Source organism: Kogia breviceps, chromosome 1 (assembly GCF_026419965.1).
Source record: "Kogia breviceps isolate mKogBre1 chromosome 1, mKogBre1 haplotype 1, whole genome shotgun sequence".
Lineage (NCBI taxonomy): Eukaryota > Metazoa > Chordata > Mammalia > Artiodactyla > Physeteridae > Kogia > Kogia breviceps.
The window spans coordinates 79,903,580-79,927,941 of NC_081310.1; the positions used below are offsets into that span (position 1 = coordinate 79,903,580).

A 24,362-nucleotide genomic window follows, 5' to 3' on the forward strand; every position below is an offset into this window, starting at 1 on the left:
AGCTGTAAGACATCGGGATACAAACAGCTCATTATGGTTTTCTCAGGACACCACAAACAAACCATCAATCTGACTTGGAATTACAAGTGACTGGGAAACAAGAAGAGGAAGGGGAAAAAAAGGAAAGAAAAGAAATGGTCGCTGAGTTTTAGCACTTCTGGAAGAAGCCCTCCCCTCCTAGTCACCTCTCAACTTGGCAGGGAAAACCTTTCACCACATCAACAGCCCTGCTAAGGGGCAACTCTCATTAGCAACAACAATCACCATGTGAGGAACATGTAAAAATGAGCTTGGGTGACCCCTGCCCTGACCCTGCTACCTCCTCTTCTTTGGTTAAGTCAAGAGAATTCGGTCCCCAATATATGCTTCCAGCCAGCAGTCACCCAGGCTCCTGAGTTGGGGAGTTTCATCTTTTCGTATCATAGCAGGGCATTCTTGTAACCTCTGTCCTACAAACCTTCTCCTCTACACACAGGAGAGTTTCTATTCCGCTCCTGAAGTGAAAGGGCAGAGGACAAGCTTGACTATTCTACAACTTCCCAGGACGAAAGATGGTTGAAACATTTTGCACAAACACTGGACTCTACAGGGTCTGCCTAATGAGAGGCTGTGTGTGTGCACTAACGTACAAGCACACACATGTATATATGAGGCTAGGGTTACAAGTGGCTAAGGGGATCCTGTAGGTGTGTGGCATACACATGCAGATAAACGCAAGAATCTCAGTGAATGTTCCCATGAATCCTAGACACCATCATCTTTTTCAGGCCTCCTCAAAAGCCTGGTTTCCCTGCATCCTGATCAGTTATTTTTTTCTAAAGAGTCACCAACTTAATCTCATCATGTACAGTGGATTGTGCCATTTGCCTGTTCAAGCTCTTTATGCCTTCCATTACACTTAGGATAAAATTCTAAATCCTATCTACATTTTCTGCCTACCTCTCCAGTCTCTCCCCTTGAAATACCACTCGTGCCAGGCACTCTGGCTTTTTATTTTTATCCTTTCTCAACATGATCACAATCTTTCCCCCCTACGGGTCTTTGCACAAGCTGTTCCCTGTACCCGGAGCACTCTTAGGCTGAACCATCTCCTAATAATTCATACCCACTGTCCATAGCTGAAAGAGACAGTACATACCTACCCCAAACTCAACTAATTCTACCTGTTAATAAGCTAATAACCTCTACTTTTCCCACTAGGTATTTATTATAGTTCAAAATCTTACAGATAATATGCTTTATGTCTATGTTACTAGACTGTAGGTTCCATGGAGAAATGGGTGTACCATTTACTTCATCAGTGAATCCCTAGCACTTAGCACAGTGCCCAGCTAATAATATTTCTTGAGAAGTAATCAAAAATATTTGTTAAACAAATTTGATTTGCTCTTGTCTTCTCTCACTTAAGTCATTCTAACCTCAAAATAATAATCATCTTTCAACTTATCTCCCTCACACCTTTAGGGTGTCTCTATCCTATTCATACACTCCAACTTTCCATCACTCCCTTATTTACATCCCCCCATCAATACACATGCCTCTCATTCCACCCTCTTCCTTAGCTGCTGAACTCCCATCTCATTTATTCCACACCAAATTCACCTTGCCTTTTGACCTTAATCCTTCAACTGTGTCTCAAGGGTGACTCTATATTGTGAGGTACCTTACTTCTTCAATTGAAACTCAAGATTTCCCTAAAGACTACATCCCCTCTGCGGGCAGCCCTCCTCAGTAGAGGTCCTCCTCTTCCAGTTGCCTCCATCTGCATGAAGGTAAATAGGCAAAGAATCACTCTTTCCTTTACTTCCTAATGGTGCTACTGACTTCAAATAGTGAAAATAGATTTATTCAGCTATTTCTAGGTACTAGACACTGTGATGAGTGCTTACACTGATTGTCAAATGTAATATTATCATACAAAATTAGTCCAGATTTACAGACATAGTACAGACCCGGTCCACACTGAAGAAAGATACTAAAGTATCTCAGGGAAGTAAGGAGAAGAGACCCTGACAGCACCCAATAATAGCCCTGAATTTGGAGGCATGAAATTGGGCCAGGAACAAACTGGAAAATTTAATGCTCCATTCATTCATTCATTCAACAAATATGTATATACTACATGCCAGGCTCGACCTGAGACTAAAATGGTAAACAAAAGAGTTGTGGATTCTACCCAGAACGTACAGACAAGAGCAGAACAGAGAAGAACTATGTTCTGCAGGTCCAGTGAAGGATGCTATGTTTCATTGGCAAGCCAAGATTATGGCCTAATGGAAGCCTGTATCAAGGCAGTGTGGGTTTTTTTGACAATTCACTTTCCTACAGACTATACCTTCAAACCACCTAAGGCTGCATTCACAACAAAAATTTATCATCCAAATATTAACAGCAATGGCAGCATATGTCTTGATATTCTAAGATCACAATGGTCTCCTGCTTTAACTATTTCTGAGGTTCTTTTATCCATTTGTTCACTGCTGTATGTTCCAAACCCAGAATGATGCCCTTGTGCCAGAGAGTGCACAGATCTATAAAACAGACGGAGATAAGTAGAACAGTAATCTCATGAACAGACTCAAAAGTATGCCACATGATGCTACTTTAAAGTCAGAATAAGTGCATTACAGCTGAATAAATTGTAAATTACTGTTAAGAAAGAAAGAGAGAGGAGAGAGACTCTATATGTTAACCAGGTTGTGTAAGAATGTGTACGTATGTGAGAGGATGTGTAGAAAGGGGGATGGTGGGGAGGGTACTTCAGGCGGAAGGAGGTGTATGTGCACAGGTTTGAATAGAAGGCAAAATGTGACTTATTTGAGGCAATGACAAAAAACACTGTGGTTCAATTACAAGGCATGCATCAGTGGAGATAAAGCTGGAGAGGGAGTTATACTCAGAGCCTTGGAACTCTATCCAAAGACAAGGGGGACCTACTGAATCACTGTAGGCAAAGAAACAACACAATCCAATTTGTGTTACAGAAAGCCCGCCATGCTGCTACAGGGAGAATGGACTGAACTCCATCCCATCCTTCCAGGTCAACAGCAATTTAAAGCACTGAGGAGTCCCAGGGCTCCTGTGGCCGCTATAGCAACAAGAAAGTCTGTGGTGCTTCTGGGGCAAATTCCGGATGCAACAGCACCAAAGAGCATCCAGCCTCAGCCACTATATGGGAGTGATGGATGTTGTGTCAATGCCGGATATTCAGAAAGCTGATGCTGGCACAGAGGCTTCTCCACACAGAGAAGAAAATGGTGCCACACTTCTGTCTCCCTGCTAGGAGGTCCACACTCTGGCTCTTGCACTTCCGTGGGCTGCTGGGCTGTTAAACAGTTTACATAAAGAGCCCCTCACTTCCCTGGAAGAAAAAAACTGTAGCAGGGGTTCCAAAGAGAATCAACCTACTCTATTTATGGGCAAGCCATTACTAATGAGCAGAATGAGTAAAACAAGCAAACAAAAAACAACCTGGAGTCCATTAGAACATTTTTCAATATAAAAGATGCAGAGGTACCACTTAAGATGTAGATGAAAAGCATACTTGTGAAAAATGTACACTTCCAGAAACTAGTATATTATAGAAAGAATTGGTTCTGTATTCTCAAGAATTTTATACACATGTAGAAATGAAAATATAGGGCATCATACTCTGATGAAATGGGATGGGCTGAGAGAAAGGCAGAAATAGAGAGGACCTAGATGCAATGAGTAAATATTATAAGAATATAAGAATATAAATCAACTATACTCCAATAAAATTCTTTTTAAAAAATATAAGAATGCCGTTCAAATACAAATCAGAATTGAAAATGATAAAGGACAGAACTGACAATGAAGAAAAATCAGTTATGGAGGAAAAATTAGGAAGCTCTTGTGAAATGCAAGGGAAAAAACAAGCAGATTAAAATATGTAGAGAAAAGATTTTAGCTATGAGGAAGAATGAAGACCTAGTGTAAAGGTAATAGGTGTTCCTGAAGACACAAAAACAAATGAGAAACATAATCTTTTCTGAGGTGAGAACAGACCTAAGTCTGCAGATCCAAAGGGCTCGAAAAGACTAGGAAAAAATAACAGGAAATATACCTATACCAATATTGGTTAAAGTTCTGATTTTAAAGAGGGAGGAGAGAGGTGAAAGGAGAGACAGAAAGACAGAGAGGGAGAGAGAGAATGACTGAGCAGACACTGGACTTCCTATAATACTCATTACAAGAAGCAAAGGAACAATGTCTAGGAACTTCATAACAATGTAATTTGTGACCCAAGAATTCAGTATCTATACAAGATGCTATATGTGTATGAAGGCAAGTAAATTAAAAAAATTTTTTCAAATATACCAGAGCTCTGAGGATATGCCAACATGTCACTTTTCTGTAAAAAAATTCTCAAAGATATACTCATTTGACTGAAAAAGTAAATGAAAATAAAAAACTCAGGAATGAGAAGGCTGTGATATAAATGTACTGGTAGTTAGCACAGAACAACTTATACAGAGAACTAAGTCTAAAGTGTTATAAATTGGATTTTAAAACAGTATACATAGCAATAATTTTTAAAGAACATGGGTAAGACTTTAAATTTCAGTAATAATAATACTATAATATAAATTTTAAAATCCCAGATCACATGAACAAAATCTGGAGAGTGAAGAGAAGATTAAGAGAAGTATGCTCATTCCTTACCTTACAGAAAAGGATATACTTTCATTTTTGACAGAAAAAAGTAGAGAGATGAATGCAAATCCAAATTATTCTAAACATGTATATCTTTTAAAATTAAAAAAACACTAAATACTAAATATAATTTAAATCATTTCACCTCTACTGTCCTTGTGGACTAACTTCCACTTCCTTGAATTACTTAAGCACATGGTTTATGTTCCTCTCATTCTTTGCTCTCCCATCTCCCATGAAATCAACATCTGGGTTGAGGACCAATAAGGTCATCTGAGCCAAGAGTTCTTACTTTTCTCAACTCAACAGACCTCCACATCCACTCATTATCACAAACAGACTCACATTCTGGATCTCATTATAAGACACTCATTGTTCCAACTCCAAGATCTCAAACTGGTACTTCCACTCTCTGAATATAACTTCCAATCTCCCTTCTCTCCCATTCTTAACAACCATTTCACTTAATTTTTCCCCACTAAAACTTGAAAGAGTAAACTGCTCCTAAATAACCCAGTTCACTAACCAACCCCTTTCCAGATGCCTTAACTCTTTGCCTAGCCAAGATTCTATGGTTGGTCGCATGAATGAACTTTCCATCCCTAAAGCTACTGCCCTGCTGCCCCGTCTCTCTCTTTCTGTCCCCCCATTTTTTACTGTACAAAATCTTGAAAAAGTGATTTACTCCCACTCCTCCTTTTACTCCTCCCTTAATATCCACTTTTCTCTTTAACCTCTTGCAATCTGGCTTTCTTCTCTCCTTTATAGAGAAACTCCATTTTAGAAGATTTCCAATGACCTCAAAAATTCTGACTAACTCTCTGCAATTATCATTGCATTTGAGACTCCAGGTTGTCATTCATTCAATAACCATCATTTGTTAAAATTGGTCCTGGGAATGCCAAAATAAGTAAGGCCAGTTCCCAATTCCCCAGAGGCTGAGAGTATATCAGGCGAGGTAATAAGCATATAAAGCAGTAAGAGCAGTATAATATTGCAGGCACTGTAACAGAGGTATGTAGAGTTGAGTCAAAGGTACAATCTTAAAATGCGTCCCCTGACTCAGTGATGCTATAATGGCAGAGCTTCTTCCGAACTCTTACACATCCCCTTCTCTCATCTTCGTTCTTTGGATCCCTTTCCTCATCAATTTTCTTAAGTGTAGACTTAAGATCCAGACCCTCTGGCCTTCTCATTCCACACACTTTCCTTACAGACTTGAACATTTCCAAGGCAACCAAAAATAAGACTCAAAATCTGAGTCTCTAGCCCCTACCTCCATTTTGACCTCCTAGGTCTTACTGCTGAATGTTTTCACTTGGAAAACTCACCTCAAACTCACCACTATCTCTAGCCTATTTCTTTCTTTTTTTTTTTTTTTTTTTTTTGCAGTACGTGGGCCTCGTACTGCTGTGGTCTCTCCCATTGCGGAGCACAGGCTCCAGACGTGCAGGCTCAGCAGCCATAGCTCACAGGCCCAGCATCTCCGCGGCATGCAGGATCCTCCCAGACAGGGGCATGAACCCGTATCCCCTGCATTGGAAGGCAGACTCGCAACCACTGCGCCACCAGGGAAGACCTAGCCTATTTCTTTATCTCTGTCAACAGTCCCCACATTCTCCCACTACTCAGATTTTAAAGTAGAAGTTAACTCTTCTCAATCTCCCCCTTCACCCAAACAAGTGCTTAGATCAGTGGTCCCCAACCTTTTTGGCACCAGGGACCGGTTTCTTGAAAGACAAATTTTCTAAGGACTGGAGGGCAGGGGAATGGTTTTGGGATGTTTCAAGCACATTACATTTATTGTGCACTTTATTTCTATTATTATTGCATTGCAATATATAATGAAATGATTATACAACTCACCATAATGCAGAATCAGTGGGAGCCCTGTGCTTGTTTTCCTGCAACTAGATGGTCCCATCCGGGGGGTGATGGGAGACAGTGACACCAAAGTGTGTTGCTTATGTCCAGTCTACTCCATAAGATGCAGCTTCATTGTCACTTGCCACTCACTGACAGGGTTTTGATATGAGTCTACAAGCAATGGATTTATTATGGGCTCTGTGCAGTCAGACCTCTCTGCTAATGATCATCTGTATTTGCAGCCGCTCCCCAGCATTGGTATCACCGCCTTGGCTCCACCTCAGATCATCAGGCATTAGATTCTCATAAGGAGCACGCAACCTAGATCTCTCGCATGTGCAGTTCACAGTAGGGGTTGTGCTCCTATGAAAATCAAATGCCACTGCTGATCTGACAGGAGGCCGAACTCAGGTGGTAATGAGAGTGATGGGAAGTGGCTGTAAATACAGATGAAGCTTCGCTCGCTCACCCAACACTCACCTCCTGCTGTGCAGCCCAGTTCCTAACAGGCCATGGACTGCTACCAATCCGTGGCCTGGGGGTTGGGTACCAATGACTTAGATGGTCCCCAATTCCTATCCATGTTTCTTTCAAACTCATGATCATACCTACTTTTTAACTCCTATTATGGTTATGTGTTGACTTTCTTATTTCTTCCTAGTGAATTTGACCATTTTTCAAGATTAGGAATTGATATATTTTTTCTTTGTGTCTCTTATAGCATGTAGCATAGTATGTAACTGTAAGTTAATCAGTAAATATCTGTTATTGAAGCTACCTTACAACCATTCTCTGAGGGCTTGAAAAGTCATGAAATGAAACTGGATCTTTCCTGGGATGCAGCAAAAGCCAGACATTGAGTCATGGACCTACTAGGGCAGAAAAGATCCCTCAGTCTCACCTCCTGCATTTATTGGGCCACACTAACCACTCACCTCTGTTCCCACCAACACAAGCACTAATTAGCTCTGAGACCTCTGGGATGACAGTGCTTTAGGTTAGCACTCCGGCAGTCTGCCCAAATGATAGCAAACTGAGGTTGGGTTGAGGGGAGGGGGAGCAGAATTCAAAAAAACAGGCTTATTTTCAAATCCCCACAATCAAGTTGACAGCAGAGAAATTGAAACGCGAGATGCATTTTTCCATTCCTCCATGCAGACTACAAATGAAAAAACTTCTGCAGTCCCAGATATACTTAGTTTCCACTCTCACCAAAAAGCTCCATTTCTATAGTATTAAAAATACAGAAAAGTGATTTTGAGAAAAGCCTCATTCTAGAGAACAACTTGCACCAACTAGAGGTAAGTCTGAAATAGGAGCACTGAGTTCAAAATCAAAATACCACCATGAAAAGACTCCATTCCCAGAGAGCACATCTGGCAGTATGTACTTGGTGATTTGTGCCAAAAATTTTTGCTAAAGTTGGAGCAATTGACAGCAAAGGGAATCTTAACTAACACTTTAGGTTCATCGTGCTATAAAGGAGAGCTGAGAGAAAATGTGACTGGTTTTATTTGACTCATGTCCACCTAACTTCCATTGTTCACTTCTGCTTAGTGTCCCAAAGCACTATTCCAAGCCCAAGCTGAAATTACATTTCTGGGTTCTGCACAGGAAAATAAATCATGTCTGCCCTAGGAGTGAACCCAAAACCAAAAGCTGCCAGAGAGGAATTTGTGAGTTGAGTTTAGAGTCAACTTTAATTCTGAAGGAAATGAACCTTTAAAAGAAAAATTCAAATAACAACCTATGTAGACAAAACATTAATCTACACTGCTTCAATTAATTTGGGGACCTTTTATAACTTTTTTTTTACGTGGATAACTGCCAGAGCAGACCTTCTCTCATAAGATGGCTTGGAGCCAAATACAGTAATAGTCAAGATATTTGTGCTCAGGCTTCCTAAGATCCTTAGGTATACATACATATCCTCAAGGAACATCCAAATACCAACTTATCTCTATAACAAGTTTCCTATTAAAAAAAATAAAATAAACAATTTGCCCAACTCCCAACACCAATTTCTTTCTTCCACCTGGGCTTTGTTTGTCCAGAAGAGTGGTAGCCTTTGAAGGCACAAATTAGTACTATTCTAGACAACCATGTCAGGTAAAACCACTCTACACTGGGCTAGGACACAGTTCTGTCCACAACTGATGTGGAAACCACACCAGAACAAGGTCAACATACTTTCCTCTAGTGAGGCCAACACAAGGGCACCTTGAGGATAGCTGCAAATCCAGCCCTCTACCACCCAGGGTCAAAGAGGATGCTTCTACACAGTACATCTTTGCATCTAAAGTAGGGTTGTCCACTCTATGACATAAATCACAGCAAGATCCTTTTGACCCACCTCCTAGAGAAATGGAAATAAAAACAAAAATAAACAAATGGGACCGAATGAAACTTAAAAGCTTTTGCACAGCAAAGGAAAACATAAACAAGACAAAAAGACAACCCTCAGAATGGGAGAAAATATTTGCAAATGAAGCAACTGACAAAGGATTAATCTCCAAAACTTACAAGCAGCTCATGCAGCTCAATATCAAAAAAACAAACAACCCAATCCCAAAATGGGCAGAAGAACTAAATAGACATTTCTCCAAAGAAGATATTCAGATTGCCAACAAACACAAGAAAGGATGCTCAATATCACTAATCATTAGAGAAATACAAATCAAAACTACAATGAGGTATCACCTCACGCCAGTCAGAATGGCCATCATCAAAAAATCTACAAACAATAAATGCTGGAGAGGGCGTGGAGAAAAGGGAACACTCTTGCACTGTTGGTGGGAATGTAAATTGATACAGCCACTATGGAGAACAGTATGGAGGTTCCTTAAAAAACTACAAATAGAACTACCGTACGACCCAGCAATCCCACTACTGGGCATATACCCTGAGAAAGCCATAATTCAAAAAGAGTCATGTACCAAAGTGTTCATTGCAGCACTATTTACAATAGCCAAGACATGGAAGCAACCTACGTGTCCATCGACAGATGAGTAGATAAAGAAGATGTGGCACATATATACAATGGAATATTAGCCATAAAAAGAAATGAAATTGAGTTATTTGTAGTGAGATGGATGGACCTCACTAGAGGTCCATGGATAGAGACTGTCATACATAGTGAAGTAAATCAGAAAGAGAAAAATAAATAACGTATGTTAACACATATATGTGGAATCTAAAAGAAAAAAAAAAAGGTTCTGAAGAACCTAGGGGCAGGACAGGAATAAAAAAGACACAGACATAGATAATGGACTTGAGGAAATGGGGAGGGGGCACGTTAAGCCGGGACGAAGTGAGAGAGTGGCATGGACTTATATATACACTAGCAAATGTAAAATAGATACCTAGTGGGAAGCAGCCGCATAGCACAGGGAGATCAGCTTGGTGCTTTGTGACCACCTAGAGGGGTGGGATAGGGAGGGTGGGAGGCAGATGCAAGAGGAAGGAGATATGGGGATATATGTATATGTATAGCTGATTCACTTTATTATAAAGCAGAAATTAACACACCATTGTAAAGCAATTATACTCCAATAAAGATGTTATAAAAATAAAATAAAGTGTTGTCCAATAGAACTATCATGAGAGATACAGATGTCACTTAAAATTCTCTGATAGCACTTTTAAAAAGGAAACAGAGGGCTTCCGGGCTTCCCTGGTGGCACAGTGGTTGAGAGTCTGCCTGCCGATGCAGGGGATACGGGTTCGTGCCCCGGTCCGGGAAGATCCCACACGCCACAGAGCAGCTAGGCCCGTGAGCCATGGCCGCTGAGCCTGTGCGTCCGGAGCCTGTGCCCCGCAATGGGAGAGGCCACAACAGTGAAAGGACTGTGTACCGCAAAAAAAAAAATTAAAATTAAAAAAAATAATAAAATAAAAAAATAAAAAGGAAACAAACTGGTGAAATTAATATATTTTATTTAACTCGATGTATTCAATGCATTATCATTTTATCATCTAATCAATATTTAAAACATTTTTAGTGAGACATTTTACTTTTTTTCATACTGAGTCTTCAAAATCAGGTATTTTACAGTTGAGGCACATCTCAGTCCAGACCAGTTACATATCAGATGCTTGAGAGCAAGATGTGGCTAGTGGCTACCATATCAAACAGTATGGACCTAAAATGTTTTACATGATAACTGTTTGATAAATAAATGGAAAGCTCAAAAAGTTTTTTACTGCACCATTTATTCTCCCAATAAGAGGTATCAGTTCTGTGAATAGCAAATAAAACCTTCCGAAGAAAGGGAAGCCGACTCATTTATCCCAAATCAAACCATGAGTAGACTTGGAAAAAATTTCTGGTCATCCTGAAGTCCAGAACTTGCTACAAAAGATCAAGCCTTCCATGTAGGTGTACTTAGAAAAAAACATGGTACCTATCAGGCTCTTCTCATTAAAAATGTGGCCAATTCCCAAATCTCCATTTACTGCAAATTGATACCTAGGTTTTTTTAGCTATATAATCCCACCCATTTTTTTTCAGATAGCTGGCAACTTCATTTCCTCTCCTAGTAGCCTGCTCAAACCCTTCCTTCTCTCTCTCTTTTTTTTTTTTTTTTTTTTTTTTTGCAGAACGCGGGCCTCTCACTGTTGTGGCCTCTCCCGTTGCGGAGCACAGGCTCCAGACAGGCAGGCTCAGCAGCCATGGTTCACGGGCCTAGACGCTCCGCGGCATGTGGGATCTTCCCGGACCGGGGCATGAACCCGTGTCCCCTGCATTGGCTGGCGGACTCCCAACCACTGTGCCACCAGGGAAGTCCTTTCCTTCTCTATTTTGTCAAAAGCCAGACCAAACAGTTCATGCTTCGAATGGTTCAACTCTGCAGCTGAAAATTGTAAAGGGAATTCTGAACAAAGTTGCAATAAGGCTCTTAGGCATAGTGAAAAAACCACCAGACTGAATATGAAACACTTACTTAATATTAACTTCTAATCTCAAAGTAACCAGGAACACGAACACACACTCACGCACACACAAGGAATAAGTCACCATATCCTAAAATAATAAAACTATAAATTGAACATTCAACCTGCTAAAAATTACTCAAAGTCCTTAATAAATAAAAAAAAATTTAAAGATAACCCATAGAGTCAATTTGTATTAAAAAAGACTACAGGTTTGAGCATAGACTTGTAGTTCAGCAAGTCTAGATTCAAACGCTAATCCAACCACTATGTGCCTTGAGTAAATTGTTTAACCCTTCTGAATATCCATTATCATCTGTAAAAGTAATATTAAAAAAACCCTCTACCCCTCATAAAGTTATTGTGAAGATTACATAAATAAAACACTGTAATTAGCTCATTATTTGGGCGCTAATAAACCTTAGTTAACTCTCAGCTCCCAGCCCCATTCATTTTTTTAATTTGTATAAGGCAGAAAATACTAATGTGACTTTACTTACAGCTCTAATGTCAATATCAATAGAACACTACAACCCAAAATTTTCTTTCTATTCTTCTCAGAATGAGGTTGGGGCTGGGATCAGGAACAGCTCAACTATATGCTACTGACAACAAAGGTCTGTAAAGCGCTCTGGTAACTGATGTCATCGACAGTTCAGTGACCCCATTCCCTCACCTCAAGCACATAATAATGCTAATATTAATGTGGTGAGCATTATCACAGAGGAATGTATGGGGTAGTAAGGGAGCCCAGAGGGTAACACTTAGCTCAGCCTAGAGAGAGGGCACGGGGAGGGGGGGAGCGCTTCCTGAAGGTGGTACCCACTTGATCTGAGCCAGGCAGGCAAAAATGGTGAGGACTATAGGGAGAGGAGAGGAGAAGGGAAATCCAGAGAAAAGAAATGGTGTGAACAAGGACATATAGGACGTGGCTGATACAGGAAGCCGTTCTTATTGCTGAAGAAGCAGATGGGGCTGAGGCCAGGGAGGACTTCACATAATGAAGGAAGGACCTTGGACTTTATCCTGTTGGTCACCGGGACAGTAAAAAAAAAAAACAAAAACAAAGCTGTCACTGGAAGTCAAAGATTGGCATCAGTGAAAAAGAGGAAGGAAACCTGTGGTGGGAAACCAAAGACTGAGGGTATTTTAAATGACAGCAGATCAAAAGAAATAAATACTGACACATTGAACTTATCTATCATTTCTGCCATCCCCTCTAGAAAAAGTACAAAAGCACGTGGAAAAAGAAACATCTTCTAAGGGCTTTCATAGAAAAAAGGTATTTAGTAAACACCCTGGGGTAAGAAATTTTGGTAAAATATCATTGCACTGGGAAACTTTCCCTCAAGATTGGACCTTCCTAATTAATATCAAAGCAGGAAACTGAGTGTGCTTTCAAAGAAAAATCAGCAGTGAAATCACAATTATCATTTAATCTTCATTGGCATCAGGAGCCTTGGTACCACACAGAGCCACTCTCTCCCACAGGGCAAGGGAGAGATTAGAATGGGGTCAAGTTCCTAACAAGTATCTCATCCTGCCCAATACCACTGTGAGGATCATTAAAAAGAGAAAAATTCAAATCTTTCCAGTTACTATTTGTCACATAATTAACTTTACAGTAATCTTTTTAAGTTGGAAAAAAAAATGGCCTACGAAAAAAATCACCAGAGAAATGGCAAAAGCTAAAGAGAAGACAGAGTATGACAGAAAGAGCAGAGGGTTGGGAGTAAAGTCCTAGGATCAAGAAATAAAGAAGAAATTCTAGGGGAAGTCCAATTTTAGGGAAACCCAGTGGGAAAGTATCTTAAAAAAAAAAAAAAAGACTGTTTGGGGATTAAAAGCAGAAATGTGTGCCCTTCCAGGAAATCGTATTATTGAAGTTTTAAATCCTTTTAATCTTTTTCTATTCCTAAGTCTACAGCTCTAAAGAGTACTCTGAATAATTAGCTGCTGCAGATGAGGGAAGGCAATTCAGAGACTCTAAGGAATACCAGGTAGTAACAACAGCAATCCAATTTCAAGACTTCTTTGCTGGGCACAATCCTTCACTGGTACTGGAGTTTCTTCCTTATAACATTAACTTATTCTTGGGTTTCCACATTAAATCAATCAACTTCTCTCAAAAAGGCTCAGTTTTGGGCTTCCCTGGTGGCGCAGTGGTTGAGAGTCCGCCTGCCGGTGCGGGGGTCACGGGTTCGTGCCCCGGTCCGGGAGGATCCCACATGCCGCGGAGCGGCTGGGCCCGTGGGCCATGGCCGCTGCGCCTGCGCGTCCGGAGCCTGTGCTCCTCAACGGGGGAGGCCACGACAGTGAGGGGCCCGCATGCCACAAAAAAAAAAAGGCTCAGTTTTAATCACTTAATCAGTTCTTACTTGTCTCCACTTTCAGTTTGATAAATAGATATAAACAGAAATTGGAAACAAATGTCTGCATAAACTCACTTAATTTCAAAAACAAGAGGAAAACCTGCTTAAGACAACATTAGAAACTTCCAAGAGGTTGTAAATTTAAGCAAGACTACTCTTCTAATGTCAGAGGCAGAAAAATCTGTGTGCAAAAAGGGATACAAAGAAGGAAAAAATAGGGCTTCCCTGGTGGCGCAGTGGTTGAGAGTCTGCCTGCCAATGCAGGGGACACGGGTTTGTGCCCTGGTCCGAGAAGATCCCACATGCCGCGGAGCGGCTGGGCCCGTGAGCCATGGCCGCTGAGCCTGCACGTCCGGAGCCTGTGCTCCGCAACGGAAGAGGCCACAACAGGGAGAGGCCCGTGTACCGCAAAAAAAAAAAAAAAGAAGGAAAAATAATGTCATCAAGAGGACCTACCCAACCCTTTGCATAATTATAGGACATGACAATAAGATGAGATAGATTTCTGTCTGTGAACAAACAATAAGCTCTGAACTCTCGCAGCCTGCATAATTTATTTTCATTTTTCTTTTAGTTGGAAGGAAGAGCATTTTAATAACCTTTTCATGTAATTATGAATATTCTTCGATACTACACCAAAACTTGACAAGTTGTAGCTTCTTCTTTTCCAGCTTTATTGAGCTATATTTAACATAACATTTGTGTAAGTTTAAGGAGTACAACATGATTTGATATACATATGTATTGTGAAATGATTACCATGATAAGATCAGTTAACACATCCATTACTTCACACAGTTACCATTTTTTGTGTGTATATGGTAAAAACGTTTATATTTTTGCATTTAAGTATGATCCTTTCCTCTCAAATATTTAATAAGCATCTACTATGTTCCAGGCAATGTGCTGTTTTACCAGATAATAACGTCAGAGTCTTTCAATAATGTTCTTTCTCATATCTCCCACAGCACCTGGCATGGCGCTTGAGTTCACATCAGCTGCCCAATAAATACCCGTGAAAATATTTCTTCCTTTAAGTGAATACAGGGGAACATATGGGGTTAGCACTATACCCAATGATGTAGCACAGAGACCCTTGTAAAAGATGCCCACTTCAATAACAGACTGCCTCTGGTTACCAACCTATGCCCCATTCTGACTGATTTGTCACACCGTACATACCTGTCCACTGAGGGGGGCAGCGGCAGTTGTAAGTGTTGACCCCATCCACACAAACCCCTCCATTCTGACACTTGTGATTAGGACAGTCATCAATATTCCACTCACAGGTGACCCCTTCAAAACCTAGTAAGACAAGAACAGAGAAAATGATAAATTCTCATACAGATGGTGTGATCTGCTCTTCTCCACAGGGCATAGTCATCAGAACAGACTGACTTCATTATTTCAATTCAATAGCAAGCAGCTGGTCAACCCAAGACTCACCATATAAAAATCCTCCAATCTTCTGTCTTCTCTTGCCTCAAGCATAGACACTTAAAATGACTCATTATGCCAATGACATGCCTTCATAGTTACCTCACAAGTATTTCAAAGTGTTTTCATGAAATAAAATCCCAGTGAAGATAAATGTCTACTCAGAACAGCTATTTACTCACTCTAAAAAAAAGGGTATTAGATTTTCCCCAGCTCCATGCTAGATTAATGGGAAGAACAGATAAAAGATTACCTAATTAAATTTAAATTCCTTTTTTTTTTCCCTTGGGAAAATCAGCGTGGTGGCGGGGAACATAAGAAAAAATATTGAACTTAAAAGTCTGAAGATACGGGTCAAGTTCCAACCTCACTGCTTATAAGCTATTTAATACATGGTAAATTACAAACTCTGAAGTAGCTTCCTCATCTGTAAAATGAGGCTGACTGCACCTGCCCAGCCTGCCCTTCTAGGTTGTTATAAGTGCCACATCATGAGTAAGGTAGAAATAAATATAAAAAGCTATCTGAATATGGAGTGGCATTATTACTAACTAAACTTGCTAACTATTATTACTAACTAACCAACCCTTCAAATTCTTCATCCTCCTCTTAACATTAACAGCATTGCTTCCTTCTGCTTGATTTTTCCCTTTCATGAAAAATGAAACTAGCACACCAAACTTCACCCTAACTGCCCATAGAATGTTCCTCTATAATTTATACATTGGGCTTTTACTTTCTCTCTCCTTGTTACCAAATCTCTTAGCTATTAAAATAGAAGACTACCAGCTTTAAAACAAGAGAGAAAGTTCACTGATCATCCTCTTATTTGAAATACATGTGACTAAGTATTTGCCCTCTTCAAAATGTCCCTTAAGTTTCTCTCTCTTACTCAAAACACTTATTGGGTCTTATACTAAGCACTGGTATAGGTGAGTAAAAGAAAGAGTCTCTGCTTTGGGGGCATTGCAGTCTGGTGAGTGGGACAGACATCAATCACACTTTGCTTTATTCATTCCTTACCACAAGCTACTGTGGTATTCTACATCTGCTCTGTTACACTGGAACATGGCTGGTTTCTCTGAATACAGTAGCAGTCATGTAAATGAGTATGAACCAAGTAACCAAAAAAATTACCCAGAGAGCAAAGGAAATCACTTCGTAGAAGATGGAGATAATCAAGAGCTTGACTGAAGAGAATTCTGTTTCTCTAGGTGTTTGGTACTCAGTACATTCAAGCAGGTGAGTCATTAAGTAAGCTTAAGAAAGACTATGAAAAATTTTATAGACTCAGAGTTTTTAAAAGATTAATCACATTACTCATACATCTGTTTAATCACATGAAAGTCTTACAAATGGACTAATGAGTCAGTAAATGTTGAATTGTTTAAGCCCACCCATAATTATGATAAAGTGAGGGCAAATCTACAGATCCAGAAAGAACAGTCCCTGAACAATAACTGAGGTCTCTGTTTCTAGCCTAGTGCTCTTAAATGGAAACATTCTTCAGAAAAGTCAAAGATAGTTTTAGAGTGTAGGAGGGAAATAAGGGGTCCTGGCCCACCACTGTTAGAACCTGTGTGGTCTGGTGGTGTTCCAGAACTACTATTGGTCATCCTCCCCCTAACTTGATCTCCCTGGTGACTAAATATGGTTGACTAGGGTGTCAAGGAGGTGATGAAGACTTTGTAGCCAAACTATAAGGATGTGAAACTGTGACCTTGAATTTATATTTGCCAGTGCTACAACTAACTGAATTCACCAACCACAGACAAATTAAGAAAGCAGAAGCATTTCAACATAACCACAATATATAAGAAATAAAATATCTTCTTTTTATGACTGACTAACTATTTTAGTTCTTACCTGTCACTATGTAGGTAGGTAAGAAGACAAGTAGGTGAAAGAGTTAATTCATGGTTGAAGCATGGCCTCTGGGGCCAAACTGCCTAGATTCAATTCTCACCCTTGCCATGCAGTAGCTGAGTGAACATGGGCAAGATACTTAAACTTTCTTTCTTCTCTGGTGTAATTAACAGGACCTACCTGAAAGGTTGTTTTAAAGATTAAATGAGTCAGATATAAAAAACACTTAATTCAGTAAATTGTGTTGGAACAACTGAATATCTAGATGCAAAAGAATAAAGTTGGACCCCTTCCTCATCCCATACACAAAAATGAACTCAAAATGTAAGAGTTTAAATTACAAGACCCTTAGGATAAAACATAGGAGTAAATCTCTGTGATGTGGGCTAAGCAGAGATTTCTTAAATATGACCAAAAGCACAAGCAACAACAAAAAAAATTGATAGTTTGGAATTCCTCAAAATTAAAAACATTTGGGCTTCAAAGGATACCATAAAGAAAGTAAAAAGCCCACAGAATGGGAGAAAATACTTGCAAATCATGTATCTGTTAGGAGACTTATGTCTAGGTTATATAAAGAATTCTTACAATAAAAATTAAAATAAAATATACATAATATAATAATACAAATAGCCCGGTTATAAAATGGATAAAAAATCTAAATAGACATTTCTCCAAAGAAGATATATAAATGGCCAATAAGCACATGAAACAATGCTCAACACCAGCCATGAAGGAAATGCAAATCACATCACGATAAGCTATCATATCACACCCACTAGGATGGCTATAATTAAAAAGACAGATAACAACAAGTGTTGGTAAGGATATGAAGAAATTGGGAATCCTCATACACTGCTGGTTGGAATGTAAAATAGTGCAGCCACTATGGGATATAGTGTGGCAGTCACAAAGAGATTAGAGTTACCATATCACCCAGCAATTCTTCTCATAAGTATATACCCCAAAGAAATGAAAACATATGTCCACTCAAAAACTTGTACAAGAATGTTCACAGCAGCATTATTCAAAATAGCCAGAAAAAGTGGAAGAAGCCCAAATGTCTTCAAAATAGCCAGAAAAAGTGGAAGAAGCCCAAATGTCAATTCCCTGGTGAATGGATAAATACTGATACAAAGTGGAAGATCCATACAATGGAATATGATTCAGCCATAAAAAGGAATGAAGTACTGATACCTCCTGCAACACAGATGAATTTTGAAAACATTAAGTGAAAGAAGCCAATCACGAATGACCACATACCGTGTGTTCCCATTTATATGAAATGTCCAGAATAGGAAGCTCTATAGAGAAAGTAGATTAGGAATTGCCTAGTGCTGGGAAGGAGTTAGGGGGAGGTTAGGGAATGACTGCTAATGAATACTAAGTTTCTTTTGAAGTGATAAAAATGAGCTAAAATTGATTGTGGTGATGGTTACATATATCTAAATATACTAAAAACCACTAAATATACTAAAAACCACTGAACTGTACACTTTGAAAGAGACAATTACATGGTATGCAAATTATATCTCAATAAAGCTGTTATATTAGAAGGAAAAGCACTTAAAACAATGCCTGTTGCACAGGAAGGGTTTTACACATATTAGCTAATACTATTGGCTTGGCCAAAAAGTTCGCTTGGGTTTTGCCGTAACATGTTACAGAAAAACCCAAACGAACTTCCTGGCCAACTCAATATTATATATCAATGGGATCAAAGCATCCCTGAGAGATTATCTACTCTGATCCTTCTAAGTTACAGATAAAGAAGGTAAAGGTCATGTGGCTGACCTACCCAAGTTTAAATGCCTAGTAGGTAGGAGTCAGTACTCAACCAGAAATTTTATTCAGTTTCAATCAGTATGATCTCTGGGACCCCAGAGTTCCCTTTCATTAATATGAAAAACTGATCTTGGGTCAAAAGTTCCCATCTCTGAGAAAACCCTAACCAAATCAGTTCTCCTCCAAAGTTAAGACAGGATTTATGCTTTAAAAATAGAGTTACAGCACTCTTTTTGGAAATAGCTAGCAAATTCTTATAAGAAAGTCTACCCAAGGGCAAGGGGAGTAGGGAGGGAGGGTAAGGCTTAAATGAATAAGTTATAGTGGAATCACTTCTTAAAAATGTTTTAAGGGAAAGGGAAACAGACAAGTCTCCAGACCTGTGGGTGGGATGGGTGTAAAAGACTTACAGAAAGGCACACATGACTGTACTAAAAGGAGTCCACTGCTTAAAGCCAATTCACATCCTTAAAAGGCCAAAAAGAAAGAAATTAAACTCAGAAGGAACATTTTAAGGCTGTGCTCTTATAAAACCACGGGCCACATAACTGATAAATGATGACAGTGAGGGTGGGGAGAAGAAAAGTGTCTTTAGAACTTGTCATCCCACGTAGAGAACAGAATCTCTCAAGACAGCTTCCATATCTTTCCATTTTCAGCCCCCAGGAGGTGTGAGGGTGGAAAGGCTTGGTACAGAGGCACAAAGAAGACAGCAGAAAGGGGAAGCTGAAATGACACAACCAGGATTCTCCCAGGCCAGGCTGAAGGTCCTCAGGAAGAGTTTCTGTGCACAGGGATGAAAGAGTGAGGAAAACCCAGGGATGCCCGGAACTGGACAAAGGCACAAAAGTAAACAGCTACGTGCTACCTTCTCCCCCGCCTCTGGGAAGAAACCTGTCACAAGAGCAAGCGGGGCCCACCTCTGTCCCACTGGTTTCCTCGGCACACTGCATCCGTCCTCTGAATGGGCCCCAATGAGCTCACCGACCCCATGACTGGCCCCTGGATGCCTGCCCCACCACCCACCCAGGTGGCTGCTCCTACCTGCCTCCCTCTGTAGCTCCCAAATCATCTCCACTTCCCTTTCTAACTTCACCTCCAAAGAAGTCAGAGAAATGAATAAAGGGGTTCAAAAGAAATAAATTCCGAGCATTTTAAAAAATTATAGAATATAGGAATTCTCCTCTCTATCACATTCAATTCATTCATTTGTCAAATATTCATTAAGTCTCAATTTTGTGCCAGGCAGTAAGCTGGATACTGGGGGTGGGGGGGATTAAAATGAGGGTGTCTACTGGCAAGGATGAACAGTCAGTTTGATAAATGCCGTGCTAGATGTATACAGGTTGTGAAAGACCTCAGAAGGTCTCTAGTTCCCAGGGGGTAGGGAATATGGAAGGCATTTCAGTGAAGTAGGTGCCTTTGACACATCATAAGGAATAAGCTCTATATTAAAAGGCAGGGTGGGTGGGGGAGGTAAGTGACAGAAGGCTGAGGAGATAGCATGGGCAAAACTGCCAAGCATGGCAGAACAGGAAAAACTTCCAGGAACATCAAGTAAAACTAGATGAAGGGCCCAGGTTAGAGGAGCTAAAATAATGCGCCCTGCAAAATGGTATGACAATTTCTGCATCTGCTCCAGTGAAACCTGCCAGAATATGATTAGTATAATACCCAAGAGAACATCACATGCCCGTGCATATGAGAATGCAAGAGGGAACTATTTCTAACAGTTTTTAAGCTCAGCAACTGCAGAGCAGACACAAAAGCCAAAAAATGTGGTTAAGCTTTATTTTAATGATATAGGGATATTACATATAATCAGCCTATAAAGTACAGAGGTGATTTACAAAGGATAAACCTTCCTTGTTTGGAGAGGATGGATCAGACAGCTTTTTATGAAGTTTAAAAATCATAAAGAAATAAGGAGGTACAGGAGAGAAAGAAAAAGGGAAAGTCCATCAATGGACTGTCCTATCCAACTGTGAACTCACAGGTACAGCCAGGAGATACAAACAACCCACTGCTTTCTGATTGACTGTGTTACTTCTTAAAATATCCACAAACATAAAACCAGTTTAACTCATTCTCTCCCCACTAACCCAAAAAAATGGGGAATCCGTGATTCAAGAATTTATTTTCTATTTTGTTCTTTTGTTAAAATTACTCTGGTTGAGTGTTCCTCCTCAGGGCTTCTGCTAAAAACTTTACCTAATGGTAGTTCATAAGGATCTGGATTATTAACAGTTGCTGATCCAAGAAGATGAAATACAGTTCCTTGGTTTGATTCTATCAGTTCCCTCTTGAATATATTCCTTTTTTCTTCCCTCTATGGAGAAACACTTCTGTCTTTATTACACAGGATGAGTCATTCTTGCAGTTTTAATTCCCTCCCCATCAGTCTTAAAATAATTCTAAAATCAACTCAGTAACTACAGTGCCCTTTGCAGGAAAAGAACTATATCTTAACCACTCAAAAATAATCACTAACTTATGTGGGGTTCACTGACTTTCAGAGTTGAAAAGAACTCCAATTCTTTTTACGCAGTACTAGTATAAACAAGTACAGAAGGAGAAGACAGACTAAGTCTAGGGTGCATGTTACCAGGAAGAAAACGAAAAGACCAAAGTTACGTTCTCAATACTACCATATTATACTAAACTCAATCTGTCAATCAATAGGTATGTGCCTATTATATACCTGGCATGGTTTCTAGGTGCTTGGGACATATCACTAAATAAAAACAAAGATCCTAGCTTTCACTCTGGAGAGGGGAAGAGGCAGCAGAATTTAGAAAAGACAGACAATAAACAATAGACATAATGAGGTAAATTATATAGCACAAATTATATAGTAAGATGATGACAAGTGCTACAAAAAAAGAAAAGAAAAGAAAAGAAAAAGTAGACAAAGGTTAGTAATGAAGGGGGAAGGGAATGGTTACAACCTGAAATAGGGTGATCAAGGTAGGCTTCAGTTAAAACTGCAAAGACTTGAAATGTGGTGGGAAGTAGCCATCTGAGAATTGCAGAACCTGGACAAAAGCTACTTTGCCTCTTGCTGACTTGGTTTCCCCACCTTTAGAACTGAAATAATGATTCTCTTCAAATAATGGTCTTGTTTACATTGAGATAGTAATTATTATTTTAAGTAACATTTTAGTCTCGTAGACAGTGTGGAGGGCAATGGGGGAGGGACAAGGAGAATGGTACTGCATTATGAAAAGGACTCTGTAAAAGAAAATCATCTCCAGGCATTATTTCCCCATGTGGAAATAAAGTTAATACTTTGCAAACTCCACCTGGGACATAAAAACAATGAGCATAAAATCGTATACACTGTATAAATATATATTTATTCACAGTGTTATTGCATTATCTATTGTTTTAAATTCTTTTTTAATTTCCTTCTATATATGGTCCAAGCTGTCGTCATCTGTTTTAGATCATGTGACCCTGAAAGGCAAGAACTAGCCTACTTAACTGTTTTTAAATATCTGCATGATATGTATGTATGTAACAAATACTGTCTGATCATAATTAGAAGTGTCTCCTTTTTCTTCTAACATGAACCTACATTTTTTAAATCCAAACACCTCTAAGCATTTAACAAAAAGTCTTAACACATTTCAAAGCACCTTCAGGGGAAGACAAGTAGTACAATGTCATGCAACAAGATGTACAAAGCACGGGCTTTGGAAATAACCTGCTTGGATTTCAGGACTCAGCCTAACCACATGTCAGCTGTGCAACTTTGAGTGAATCACTTAACATCTCCAAACTTGAGTTGCTTCACCTGGGAAACTAGAAAAACAATACCTATCCCCAAGGTTTTTGTGTAATGGAGCTAATGGAAGCAGAAGTACCTGGCACAGTGCCTGACTCATAAAAGGCATTAAACACATGTTAGTAAGCTCTTGGCCAAATCTTCTGCCCCCAGAGCTGCACCCCCCATCCTGATCCCAAACACACACATACACACACATACACACACTTCGTCAGTGTGTAAAAAACTGTCTTGCTTTAAACTATAAGCGGAGTGTCAGAGATAGCCAGGATCTCCTTACTCCATCCCACCAGCCCTGGCAACCTCTCAGCTGTGGAATCCTTGGTTATTTCCTTTCTCAAGGAGGAGATACTATTCTGGTTTGACAGATCCTTTCCTGGACACACTCTCAGAATTCCCTAAGGTTGTTATCGCGGCTAATGGATAACAATGCAGAGGGTATGGGAGTGAATAATCACTCTCTCCCTGCTAAAAACTTCCTTTATTGACTTCTCTAACTTCCCGTTAGTACTTTGCTGCCAAATCAACCTCTTGTTCTAGGCAACTGTTAAAAGTAATTTTCTTGAAACTAAAAAACACATTTAGCCTTCTACAATAAACTGCACTAACCTCAATTACTAGCCACTTAGGCTATTAGAATATTAGACTATAAGAAAATTTGCAAAATTAAATTGTTTACATTTCTATTTCCTTCTTTTAACCCTTAAAATGCAAACAAAAACAGGAGTGAAGAAAGATATCTTTTAGTTATTCCTTCTACAAGATAATGTGGATGACAGTAATATTAGGTAAATAAATATTTAGTGTCTAAAATGACAGCATTATCTATTCTTCATTGAAAGAGAAACTGAAAGCAATGCAACTAAATAGTTTGTTCTTGTGGCTTAGAGTTAAATGGTATCCTTTTCTATTATGTGGCAGTCTTGTATTGCTGTATCTCAAGCACATAGCACTGTGCCTAGAACATAGCTGGCAGCCAGTAAATTTTAACTGAATGAAATGAATAAATTACCATTTGCTTTTATCCCGAGGACCAACATATGACCTTTAATCCCCAAAAGATAAAACAAACGATCCCATTATATGTGAACCATATCCACAACACCAGAATCTAAGATTCCTACTCCAAAAGACTGGCTAAAACAACTTCTTTTTGAGGCAGTTCTGCTTACTTAGCACATTATTCCCCCCTACAGTTTTCTTTCTTTTGTTTTTGCACTAAGGTTATTTGTATAAAAAGCAGAATCTTTGTTGCCTAGTAATTCATCTGCTCCAGCTGCTTGTGCTCTGTTCCCAATCAAAATTCTCGGTTTTCAGCCTCCTCATCATTTTTATAAGGAGTTCTGTGAATCCGCCAGCCGGGCTCCTTTTTCCATCCTACAGAACACTGGGCCCCAAGCTCCCATACACTGTTCCTCTTTTTGCTTCTACCTTGGGGTTATGTATGGCTATGCCATACATAATCTATCAAGAGGGAAAGAGATATGGGAACATATGTATATGTATAACTGATTCACTTTGTTGTAAAGCAGAAACTAACATACCATTGTAAAGCAATTATACTCCAATAAAGATGTTAAAAAAATTAAATTAAATTAAAGAGTGTCCACTGATTAACAGAGCACCACTGCCACCCCAGT

The 24,362-nt window shown here is 39.6% G+C and overlaps 1 protein-coding gene and 1 pseudogene across 2 annotated transcripts in view; one reads left to right on the plus strand and one right to left on the minus strand.

Moving 5' to 3' along the window:
- The window catches only part of NOTCH2 (notch receptor 2), a 182,463-nt gene that overhangs the window by 69,376 nt on the left and 88,725 nt on the right, over positions 1–24,362 (minus strand). For both annotated transcript variants that reach the window (XM_059071567.2, XM_059071559.2), the window contains exon 5: positions 15,030–15,152. In XM_059071567.2, coding sequence (XP_058927550.1) covers positions 15,030–15,152 — 123 coding nt within the window. The remainder of the gene's footprint in view (positions 1–15,029; positions 15,153–24,362) is intronic.
- Positions 2,242–2,597, plus strand: LOC131765082 (ubiquitin-conjugating enzyme E2 D3 pseudogene; annotated as a pseudogene).